General features: G+C 43.8%; 1 protein-coding gene across 6 annotated transcripts in view; it reads right to left on the bottom strand.

Moving 5' to 3' along the window:
- Window positions 1-12,524, bottom strand: part of SUSD1 (sushi domain containing 1) — a 150,312-nt gene that overhangs the window by 43,642 nt on the left and 94,146 nt on the right. For 5 of the 6 annotated variants that reach the window (XM_055117250.2, XM_034967991.3, XM_034967988.3 and 2 more), the window contains 2 exons: window positions 10,367-10,458; window positions 8,831-9,017 (listed from right to left, as the gene is read on the bottom strand). The exons of the other annotated variant lie outside the window; for it this stretch is intronic. In XM_055117250.2, coding sequence (XP_054973225.1) covers window positions 8,831-9,017; window positions 10,367-10,458 — 279 coding nt within the window. The remainder of the gene's footprint in view (window positions 1-8,830; window positions 9,018-10,366; window positions 10,459-12,524) is intronic. 6 annotated transcript variants of the gene reach the window in all.

The raw sequence follows: 12,524 nt of genomic DNA, 5'->3' as shown, positions 1-12,524 counted from the left end.
ACTCCAAGAGTAATAATTCTAGTTCCTCTAATCTCTTGGCTAACAGTTTAAAACCACCCAGGAGAAGCAGAACAAAGTACTCACTGAGCTCAGAAGAGGCAACTGCAGACCGAGCAGGAAGGCCATCCCCCTGCTTGGTCCAGGTGATGTCACTCTTTCCCAATCTAGAGTCACAGTTTTCAAGGCACCACAGTCATCTGGTTCAATCAACATGTGACTTTGAGACCATTTTCTGCTCTGTTTGCCTAAGGTCTCCCTGCCCTATATTTTATTTTATTTGTTTTTGTTTTTGTTTTTGCTTTTGCTTTTTGAGATGGAGTTTCGCTCTTGTCGCCCAGGCTGGAGTGCAATGGTGTGATCTCAGCTCACTGCAGCCTCCGCCTCCCGGGCTCAAGCAATTCTCCTGCCACAGCCTCCCAAGTAGCTGGGATTACAGGCATGCACCACCACACACGGCTGATTTTTGTATTTTTAGTAGAGACGGGGTTTCTCCATGTTGGCCAGGCTGGTCCCGAACTCCTGACCCCAGGTGATTCCACCTGCCTCGGCCTCCCAAAGTGCTGGCATTACAGGCATGAGCCACCACGCCCAGCCGCTGCCTTATATTTTAAACAGTCTGCTTTTTCTCTCCAATGTACAAGCCTAAGCCTCGTCAGGCTGGTTCTCAGCCACATTTCGAGGTGGAACAAACTTGACTTTCAGCTGAATTTTCCAAGGTGCTCTTCCTTGTCTCCCAAACTGATGTCCTGGGTAGACCTGCTCTCCTTTCCATCAACCTCGTTACTGATTTAAACTGATTTAGACCCAAGGCAAGAAATGGATCCTGCCTGTGCTGGAAAATATAGCTCTTTCACCTTGGGTGTGTGAGATGGGAGAGGAACCAGAACAGAGACCTTCATTACCATCCTCGGATGTCAGGAATATCCATCCTCAGCTAGAAGCAAATGGCAAAAGAAATCCTCACATGGAGGGAAATGTGGGGAAAAGTAATGAAGGAGAATTTGCTCTGCAAAAAAAAATATTAAATGTATCATAAAATTACAACAATTGAAATAGTAAAGTACACGCACAGGACAGACAAACAGTGAAAACAAGCTAGACAGTCTGGAAAGAGACCCAAAGAAATGCACCAGGTGGCATGGATGGTCAGTAGTTCCAAAGGTGATAGGGAACTGGCTTACAGCTGGGGAGAAAAATTACAATGTAAATTTAGCCTCATATCAGACATCAAAATAAATTCCAAATGAACCTAAGTGGTTTTGTTTTGGTTTTGTTTGTTTGTTTGTTGTAGAAAAGTGGTCTCACTGTGTCGCCCAGGCTGGGGTGCACTGGCATGATCATAGTTCACTGCAGCTTTGAACTCCTGGACTCAAGCAGTCCCCTCTCCTCAGCCTCCTAGAGCGGTGGAATTATAGGAATGTGCCACTGTGCCCAGCCTGAAACTAAATTTTAAGTGCAAAAAAGCAGGTCAGGTGCAGTGGCTCCCACCTATAATCCTGGCTTTTTGGGAGGCCTAGGCAAAAATGATTGCTTGGGCTCAGGAGTTTGAGACCAGCCTGGGCAACATAGTAAGACCTCATCTTTACAAAAAGAAAAAATTAGCAGGGTGTGGTGACATGCACCTGTAGTCTCAGCTACTTGGGAGGCTGAGGCAGGAGGACTGCTTGAGCCCAGGAGTTTGAGGCTGCAGTAAGCTATGATTGTGCCACAGCACTCCAGCCAGGGCAACATAATGAAACTCAGTCTCAAAAAAAAATTGAAAAGAAAACAAAAGAGTAAATAGCCTTGGAGTAGGAATTTGTAATATTTATCAAAAGATTAATATCACTAATGAAGGTAAACTATTAAATCAACCAAAGAAAAAGGGTAGTATAAGTACAAATGTGTTAAAATGTCTCTATGTAAAACCCATCAAAATGAACAAAAAGAACCAAAAATGGAAGAAAATTTTATCTGCATCAAAACTAAGCAACGTCTCCAACTTTGTACTGCAAACTTCAAGTAAACACAAACAATTGAATTAAAACACAACTCCACCGCCCAAAAACCCAGTACAATGCTACTTTTCTGAATTTTCTATAATAAAAAGTAGGTAGAAAAATAAACACAGCATGATGGTTCTTTTCTAATCCTCAGGCACCTCTCCAGATATATCATCCCATCCAAGGCATGGTAAATTAAAATTGAAGGCAACAGAAAAAATAGTGTCTTCCACTACAAGTCATCAGCTAGATATATCTTCTCCATCAATAAAGTTATGAGACTTCACCTCCCAAGGAGAAGAAACCAATTTCTTTTCACGTGTACATCCTCAGTAGGCAGCACAGGTCTTTGTACATAACCAATCGAAAAATATTTGCTAGTGACTTCTCAAGACATCTCCTTTTATTATTTATTTATTTTTATTCTTTTTTATTTCTATCTTTTTTTTTTTTTTTTTTTTTTTTGAGACGGAGTCTCACTCTGTTGTCTAGGCTGGACTGCAGTGGCACAATCTTGGCTCACTGCAACTCTGCCTCCCGGGTTCAGGAGATTCTCCCGCCTCAGCCTCCCAGGTAGGTGGGATTACAAGTACCCACACCACACCCAGCTAATTTTTGTATTTTTAGTAGAGACTGGGTTTCACCATGTTGGCCAGGCTGGTCTCGAACTCACCCACCTCAGCTTCCAAAAGTGCTGGGATGGGATTACAGGCATGAGCCACCGTGCCTGGCCAACCCATCTCATTTTTAACAAATACAAGTAAATAAATAAATATTTGCTAAATTAAATTGTTACAGCTCAGCAAGCCCCTGCCCCTCTCCCAACACACACAGAAACCCTAGTTTCCAGGCTTCTGATCTAAGAATACCTTCTCATGCATGTTTTATAAAAGCTAACTTTGGCTGAGATTCAGATGCTGGTAGCAAGAGGGTCTGGGAGACACCCATCCCCACGCAGCCATTTACTTGGGGGCTTGGGGTTTGTTTTGAAGCTAGAAAGCAGTTGGGAGATTTCTGGGAATGAGAGAAATACGTGGACTGTGGAAGCATGGAAGGGCAAACATGCCTCTCCTAGCGTGACCTAATGTTAGGGCTCCAGATATCAAAAGAGCCTGTGTCCACGGAAGACTTGGAAAGGAAAACAGCTGGCCTGAAGGCCAGTCCCTCTGCTGACCTGTGGTGCAGCTTCAGCCCCCTTGGAGCCAGGGGGCCCCCAGGGATAAGTGTGGTACCTTGGAACCAGCCAGGGGAGATGGGTTTCTCACTGAGGACACAGGGGTACAGCATCCTTGGATGGTTTGTGGGTAACCAACCATGAAAGAGAAGCCTCGGTAAAAGAAACCAAGAGACCTAGTCCTGCACAGTCTTCCCGGAGGACACCCCATCGTGGAGGGCGGTGTCAGAGGCAGGGGCAGGGAGGATCAAGGCAGTCCTGGCTGGACCTCTCTGATAAAGTGACAATCTGATAAATGCCTGGGACACACCTGTGTTTTCCGTTGTTTTCCTAACCATCTGAAAAAGTACTTTCCTTTTTCTTGTTATGAATACAATGAGAGATGGGAAATTTCTCGAAGAAGTTGCCAGCCTTGGTACTGAAGACATGGGAATAAATAATTTCCTTTTCATCTTTTCTTCCCTTTGCTCCTCCAGCATGCTTGGTTCCATAATAAACATTCCATCTCAAATGATCACTATGTTGTGTAAGACAAGTGGTCTGGTTTATCTCCACATTTACCTATGTATTGGCTTTCTCACGCTCACTCTCTCTCTCTCTCTCTTTCTCTCTCTCTCTTCCCCACCCCGCCCCCACCCACCCCCATCCTCCTCTCTCTTCCCTCTCTGGTTTCCTCTTTCTCTCTCTCTATAAGAAAATGTTGCCTACAAAGCTTTTAGACTTAGCAAGAAAATAGCATACTCAGCTGGACAGTGGCTCATGCCTGTAATCCCAGCACTTTGAGAGGCTAAGGCAGGCAGATCACTTGAGGTCAGGAGTTTGAGACCAGCCTGGACAACATGGCAAAACCTCATCTCTACTAAAAATATATTTTTAAAATTAGACGGGGCTGGTGATGTGTGCCTGTAATCCCCGCTACTTGGGAGGTTGGGGCATGAGAATCGCTTGAACCTGGGAGGCAGAGGTTGCAGTGAGTCGAGATCACACCACTGCGTAAGCAACAGAGCAAGCCTGGGCAACAGAGCCTGGGCAACAGAGCAAGACTGTCTCAAAAAAAGAAAGGGAAAGGGAAAGGAAGGGAAGGAGGCCAGTGCAGTGGCTCACACCTGTGATCCCAGCACTTTGGGAGGCCGAAGTGGGCGGATCACTTAAGGCCAGGAGTTCAAGATCAGCCTGGCCAACATGGTGAAACCCCATCTCTACTAAACATATAAAATTAGCCAAGTGTGGTGGCACACACCTGTAATCCCAGCTACTTGGGAGGCTGAGACATAAGAATCGCTTGAACTCAGGAGGTGGAGGTTGCAGTGAGCTGAGATCACGCCACTGCACTCCAGCCTGGGTGACAGAGCAAAATTCTGTCTCAAAACAAAAAAAAAGAAAAAGAAAATAGCACACTCAACATGTGGATGCTCTTCTGACTCTTTGGGGCCTGCATCAAGGATGAAAGTTTGTTCCTCACCCTGTCCTAAAGGGGATGCGTGCTGTGGGGCTATCCTGAAGAATTCAGTTCAATGTGCCGTCTGCAGCCTATCAGCCAAGAGTCAGAAACACCATGAGGCCACAGCTCCATCTCACCCACCCCCTCGCCAGCCCCTGCTTTCCTGCATTCACCGAAACACTTGCCTCTGTCCCTCAACATTCCTAGAACCTTCACTGTCCTCTGAGGTCAGCGATGTATTTAAAGCACTTGTTTTCATCCTGTTCCCATCAGTAAGATTTAACGTAAGACACTCAGAAGGGAAATTCCACTCTCTTTCCTTCTGGGAAAGGAGCAGCTACATTGTCCAGACCCAAATCCTTAGCCTAACACATCTGCCAAAATTCAAAAGTTCATGATTTTACCGAAATAAGGCCACACACTTCTTAGGCAACCATGAGTATCTCTGCACATCAACACATAAGCTTCTCTTTTTTCCTCCTTTTATAAAAGAAAGGGGTTGGTTTTTTTTTTTTTTTTAACTCTTTCATAAGATCAAAGCAACTTGATTTTTTTATGCTTCTTTAAAATTACAAATCCTTTAAAGTGGGTAGAGTTGGAAAATAGGCATCTCAATGAACATTAAACAGCTCAACAATGTCCCCTGGTGGCCATGAGCACAGAGAGAGGGAACTTGAGCCACTAAAGCTCTATTCAGCCTACCAAACAAGGAGTAAGTGTCTCATCAAGATGAAACCCCCTCCCCTTTACTCAAAAAAATATGCAATGGTCCTTCAAACCAGAAAAGCACAGCATCCAAATATGAGAAAGACCACAGAGTAGGAAATGGAGACGGAGTCGCTATTCATTTTAATAAGTCACCACAGAAAGAAATGCCCAGACTGAACACCACTTGTCTCTCCAGCCCAAAATGTGGGGAATTCTTTCTGGTAGCCAGAATTCATTGCCTAACCAGACATCTCCTCAGCACCAATACCACCCACTGGCTGTTATTTTAAAATTTTGGGCTGTTATGCTATCTATCAGTACCATTCTTACCCACTGAGGGTTGAATGTAAAACATACAGACAAAAATCACTGTCTTCAGGAAGCTCCTATTTTAGTGGGAGAGAAAGAAAGTAAAAAAAAAAAAAAGTTTTTAGGAAACAAGCTCTAGGCTGGGCACAGAGACTCATGCCTATAATCTCAGCACTTTGGGAGGCGAGATGGGAGGATCACTTGAGGCCAGAAGTTCAAGACCAGCCTAGGCAACATAGGGAGACCCTCATCTCTACAAAAAATAAAAACAAAAAAATCCCTTTTGTAATTAGCCAGGCATGGTGGTGAGCGCCTATAGTCCCAGCTACTCAGCAGGCTGAGGCAGAAGGATTGCTACAGCCCAGGGGCTCAAGGCTGCAGTGACTTATGATTGCACCACTGCACTCCAGCCTGGGTGACAGAGTGAGACCCTATCTCTAAAAACTAATAATTAATATTTTTTATTAATATGAAGCTCTATGAAGAAATTGAAGCAGGGTAAGTAGATACAGAGTACTAGCGTGGAGGCTGGTGATGGCAGTTGAGCAGGCACCTGAACAACTATGGAGACGCCATATGTTGACAGTGTCCCAGGAAGTGTGAGCTGCAGATGGAAAAGTCTGGAGGCTGGAAAAACTTTGACCCATTTAAGGAACTGCAAGAAGGCCAGGGAGACAGCTGATGCTTAATGGGAAAGGAGGAGAGCAGGGGGAGATGAATTAGAAGTAGGCAGGGGCCAGATGACATGTCCTATGATGAGGAACTTGGATTCCATTCTAACTTTAATGGAAACTCACTGGAGAGTTTTGAGCTGGTGCTGACATGTTCCCAAATGCATTTTTAAAAGATCACTCTGAGTGCTGAGTGATCTTTTGAAAGTTATGGTGAAGACTAAGACTAAGGTCCAGGGTGGGAGGTATATAGGCAAGAGAAAACCAGTTTGAAAACTACAGCAGGAACCCAAGCAAGAGGTGGCTGTCTTGGATTAGGGTAGTTGTGGAAAAGGCACAGGTGGGGAGAAGTGGTGGAATTCAGAATATACTTCAGACAGCAAGCCAACAGGGCTTGTTGACAGATTAGAAATTTGGGGATGGGATAGAGCCAATTAGGACTTGTTTTTGGTCTGAACAATTGGGTGAACAGAAATGCCAATAACAGACAGAGAGTAACAGATAGAAACAGAGAAGCCTGGGTGGAAACCGATTTGGGGGCGAGGGCAGAGGTGAGAAATCACAAGTTCCGTTTGATTTGTGTATTAGATGTTCAATAGGACATGTGTAGAAGTTGGGTGGATATATGAGTCTGGTGCTCAAAGGAGAAGCTGGGACTAGAAATTGATCTTTGGAAATCCTCTGCATATAGGTAATAGTTATAGCCATAAGACCGGTTGAGATCACCTAAGCAGAAAGGGTAGATAATGAAGAAAAGGAGGCTGAAGAGGGGTCATAAAAGTAGATGGAGCTAGCAAAGAAGACTGAGAGGGGACAGCAAGGCAGAAGGAACCAAAACTAAGGGAGAGGGGGTTTCAAGAGGGAGGGAGTGTCAACGCTATCGAAGAAATCAGATAAGAACAAAACTGGCCATTGGATTTGGCAAGACGGAGATCAAACGAAGAGCCTTTCAGTAAAGCAATGAAGACGTATGTTTCCCACGTGGGATGAGTGAAAGTGAGAACAGGAGGTAGGGCTGTGGAGCCTACAGAACAGCCATTTCTTTCAATGAGTTTTTATAGAAAGGGGCGGAGAGAAGGCAAAGTAGCTGAAGACAAATATGGGCTCAAAGAAGGTCTGCTCATTTTTTCTTTCTTTTCGTTCATAAGGAAGATGTTGCAACATGCTAGGCAATGCTGGGGATAATTCTGTATTGAGAGGAAGTGCTGATCAGGGAAGAAGGGATGGGATCTAAGGCACAAGTTGAGGGGATGGCAGCCTTACACACGAGCAGGGACAGAAAGGGAGGCAGAACAGGATGCAAGGAGGAACGGCAGGGCTGAGCGTGGGAAGTCCTCACCTGACTACTTCTAATTTCTCAGTGAAATAAGAATCAAGAAGCTAATATGCTTAGTATTTGCTCAGAGCATGTGTGAAGTGGGGGTCACAGATGTGAAGAGGGAGGAGAAAATGAGTGGAAAGTGAATTTACTGGGGCCCTATAGCCGGAGGACTGCAATCATTGTCCCCTGATAGTAATCTACTTTTTTTTTTTTTTTTTGAGATGGAGTTTTGCTCTTGTTGCCTAGGCTGGAGTGTGATCTCAGATCAACACAACCTCCACCTCCTGGGTTCAAGCAATTCTCCTGCCTCAGCCTCCCGAGTAGCTGGGATTACAGGCACCTGACACCACACCCAGCTAATTTTTGTATTCTTAGTAGAGATGGGGTTTCACCATGTCAGCCAGGCTGATCTCGAACTCCTGACCTCACATGATCCACCCTCCTCAGCTTCCCAAAGTGCTGGGATTACAGGTTTGAGCCACTGCGCCTAGCTAGTAATCTACTCTTAAAGTACTTGCAACAGGATGCCAACTAAATATTCCTGAGAAAGAAACAGCCACAAGCATTTTTTGTTTAAGTATAAAGTATTTTAAATGCTTTAAATATCCAGAAGCTATACAACCAACACCATGGACACACTACCCACATTTCATCAATGCTGACATTTTGTTTCAGGTATCTTCCCCCTCCCCCTCCCCACAGACCTCCCCTGTGGTTATCAGGTATCTGTTTAAGAATAAAACATAACAGGCTGGGCGCAGTGGCTTACACCTGTAATCCCAGCACTTTGGGAGGCCAAGGCAGGTGGATTGCTTGAGCCCAGGAGTTCGAGACCAGCCTAGGCAACATAGTGAAACCCCGTCTCTACAAAAAATACAGAAATTAGCCAGGCATGGTGGCCTATACAACTATAATCCCAGCTACTCAAGAGGCTGAGGCAGGAGGATCATTTAGGCCCAGGTCAAGGCTGCAGTGAGCCATGATCGTGCCTCTGCACTCCAGCCTGGGCGACAGAGCAAGACCCTGCCTCAAAAAAAGAAAAAAGAATAAAACATAACAGTCACAGAGGCGCCTTAAGGCACCTCTCCAATTCCATGTCCTTCCTCCTCTCCCTGTTAAAGTTCATTATATAATGATAAAAAGCAACAGTGTTCCTCTTTATCAGGACCTATGAACAATTCTGTGGTAACTTTGTTAATCCAAATGCTGTTATTCAAGATTTACCTGTTATCTGGGTTGTCAGGGAGATGACCACAGGAAGTTCTGAAGACAGAGCCCGGAGACTGACATTGTAGTTGGTACCCGGACGCAGGTCCAAGCACACCTCGGGATCTCGGCTGCTGCTACTGATATTAAAGGTCATTTCCTGGGCAAATTCCTTCTGATACCATCTCTGGCCCCAAATGTGGAACTGAAACATAAAAAAGCTCACTGGATGAATGGTTGGCCTAAAAGGCTTTAGATGCCTTGAAACCTCCCCTTTTCCTTTTTCTTTCTCTTTTTTTTTTTTTTGAGATGGAGGCCTCACTCTGTCACCCATGCTGGAGTGCAGCGGCATGATCTCGGCTCACTGCAGCCTCAACCTCCCAGGCTCAAGTGATCCTCCCTCCTCAGCCTCCCAAGTAGCTGGGACCACAGATGCATGCCACCACATCCAGCTAATTTTTGTATTTTTTGCAGAGACAGGGTTTCTCCATGTTGCCCAGGCTGGTCTCAAACTCCTGAGCTCAAGTGATCTGCCCACCTCGAATCCCAAAGTGCTGAGATCACAGGCGTGAGCCACTGCGCCCAGCCCCTTCCCGTTTTCATGAGCTTTCTTCCTCTCTCTCTGGACTCTAATGTTTCTTCAAAAGGTGAAATGCAGCAGTAAGCAAATATTAGAGTTGCAATACTATAAATATTGTACTTAAAATATTATTTGTATAATAAATATATTTTTAAATAAAAACACACAAAAGGCTGAGGTCCCAATACTGGCAGCTTTCTCCTTATTCTCACACATACAGTGCACATACACAACAAGAAAGTCTATTGGCAAAACTGCAGGAGCAAGGACAAGAACATTTTCCTAGAAAGAATATTAGGAATCCAAACTAAGCAGGACCTCAATTAGAATACTGTTAGCTGGTCTGCTAGAACCTGAGAACAGTTTTTCTCCTCTGCCTGCCCGCTTCTGGTGACCCTACCCTTTCCTTAACCACCCTGACACTTCGGCCAAGAGACACCCTTTTGTTCTTACTTAATTTCTTCTAGTAGAAGCTCATCCCAGTCTTCCCACCCCCCCCTTTTTTTTTTTTTTTTTTTTTTGAGGCAAAGTTTTGCTCTGTCACCCAGGCTGGGGTTCAGTGGCGCGATCTTGGCTAACAGCAACCTCCACCTCTTGGGTTCAAGCTATTCTCCTGCCTCAGCCTCCTGAATAGCTGGGATTACAGCTATGTGCCACTACACTCGGCTAATTTTTATATTTTTAGTAGAGACAGAGTTTCACCATGTTGACCAAGCTGGTCTTAACTCCTGGCCTCAAGTGATCCGCCCGCCTCAGCCTCTCAAAGTACTGGGATTACAAGTGTGAGCCACTGTGCCCAGCCACTGTCTTTAAATACACAGAAGTGGCCATCTTCTTGCTTCTTGATGCAATTGTCACAGTAAATCGTCTACTGATAATGATAGTTACAGATGTAGATTTTTAGGTTTGTGGGTATTTTTAAGCCTCCCACATAAGACAACCATCTATAAATACAGTAACTTTCAGTCACTTACTAAATACATCTCCTCCATATCAGCTGTCTTGATGCTTCTCCATCTCAAGCAGGTTTCATTAAATCCTGAAATGTTACTGATGGTCTGTTTTACTGTAGTGGAAAAGAAATGAGAAATCAATTTACACTCTATAGAAAAAATGCTACCATTTAATTGAGCCATTTTTCCAAGGATAAGTGTTAGCATGAGTTCAACAGTATTTTAATTTAGAAATTAGTGGTAGCAGTCTCAAAGTAATACCACTTTTATATCTAGGTAAACTCAGTCTTGATGAAAGATTTCAGATCCAAAGATACTTAATCGGAGGACCCCTCTTAAGAATTATTTGAGTGGGCCGGGCACAGTGGCTCACGCCTGTAACCCCAGCACTTTGGGGGGCCAAGGCAGGCAGATCACTTGAGGCCAGGAGTTCGAGACCAGCCTGGCCAACATAGCGAAACCCCATCTCTACTAAAAATACAAAAACTAGCTGGGCGTGGTGGTGTGTGCCTGTAGTCCCAGCTACTTGGGAGGCTGAAGCAGGAGAATCGCTTGAACCTGGGAGGCGGAGGTTGCAGTCAGCAGAGATTGTGCCACTGCACTCCAGCCTGGGTGACAGAGTGAGACTCTGTCTCAAGAAAAAAAAAAAAAAAAGAAAAGAAAAAGGAAAAAAATTATTTGAGTCTATTTACTGCAAGCTTCCTTGGCTTACTAAGCTAAAATTACAACTATTTGTCCTGGACCTTGTATACCCTCATTTATACAAATAAGTGTCGGTTCGAAATTCTGAGCTAAGAGCAACATTTCAGCAGAGAATTGCTCCTTGAGGAACTGAAAAAAGTGCTTTGAAGCAATCAGGTTTTTCATGAGGAAAAGAATAGGAGGTGGCGGGATTCTCTTGGTTTGGGCTTCCTTATCTCTTGTGAGCAAAGAAATATTTCTTGTCCTCTGCTCAGTTTCATAGTAATCAATCTAAAAGACAGTTCAGATCTGATACAGTTTAATGTGGAGGTACACCCATCCAAGTAGTCAAGAAAGACTATTTATTCAAAACCCTGACATCAGAGGTTACTTCCTTCAATAATGATCTCTGTCCCTAAAGTGGAAATAATAGAGCAGACTTGCTAAGAAGTTTCACAGGAACACTGTGATGATTAACGAGTGATAAAGACAACTCCCAAATTACGTGAAAAAAGGAAGGTCTCATGAAAGGTAAGGCTGTATTTTGTAACTCCCTGGCCTGACAGGTTCCTACAAATGAAGCCAAGTTGGTAGACACGACTCCTCTCTATGGATTGGGCAGCTTGGCACAAAGAAAACCTGTACAAGTCACAAGCTGTACCTCAAATGTTGCAACACGGAGCAGGTAGGGAACAGGAGGAAAAGATGAACAGGTGGTAAGGAACAGGAGGAGTACAGATGATTCCAGGTTAATGCAGACCCACAGCTGGGTAGAGACAGGTTTGGAGATTAGTAGTAGTGGTCCAAAGTTACACTTCTGAAACTTTCAAAACACAAATAACTCCAATAGTATTTAAACAGTTCTAGACTATACAAAAAGGTGGAAGGGTCCCCAAATCATTTAATATGACTAAATAATCCACAATGCCCAACCTGTACAAGGATGGCACAGCCAATCACTAAACATCCTATGCCATATTTGCTTGTTGATATAAATACAAAAATCCAAAATAAAATATTAGCACAAAGAAGTCAGTAGTACATTCAAAGAACAATACACTACGACCAAAGATTTATTCCCAGAATACAGATAGTATCATTATTGGAAAAGCTATTAATAGGTTAAAAGAGAGAAACCATGTGGTTACTTTTATAAATGGAACTGTTAATACATTTAATATACTTTGTTAACTTGAAATCTTAGTGAGCTAGGACTTCATTTGACAGAAACGCCTTAGTTTAATAGGGTTTATAAGAAACCACCACACTCAGTGGTAAAGCAATTAAGCAATTTCTAGTAAAGTTAAGAACAATACAAGGATGTCTGGTCTTGTAGCTATTACTGAGCCTTATTCAAGAGATTCTAGACATGCAGAAAAAGGCAAGAAAAAAAAATGAGCTATAAATGCCAGAAAGAGCAACAAATGATGCAACTGCCAGTAAATCTAAGAGACTCAACTAATCAAACATGAAACTGTTTGAAAATAACAGAAAGGCA

This window comes from Pan paniscus, chromosome 11, assembly GCF_029289425.2.
Source record: "Pan paniscus chromosome 11, NHGRI_mPanPan1-v2.0_pri, whole genome shotgun sequence".
Taxonomy (NCBI): domain Eukaryota; kingdom Metazoa; phylum Chordata; class Mammalia; order Primates; family Hominidae; genus Pan; species Pan paniscus.
Note: the sequence above shows the minus strand (reverse complement) of the source record. Positions and strands in the feature narration are given on the sequence as shown.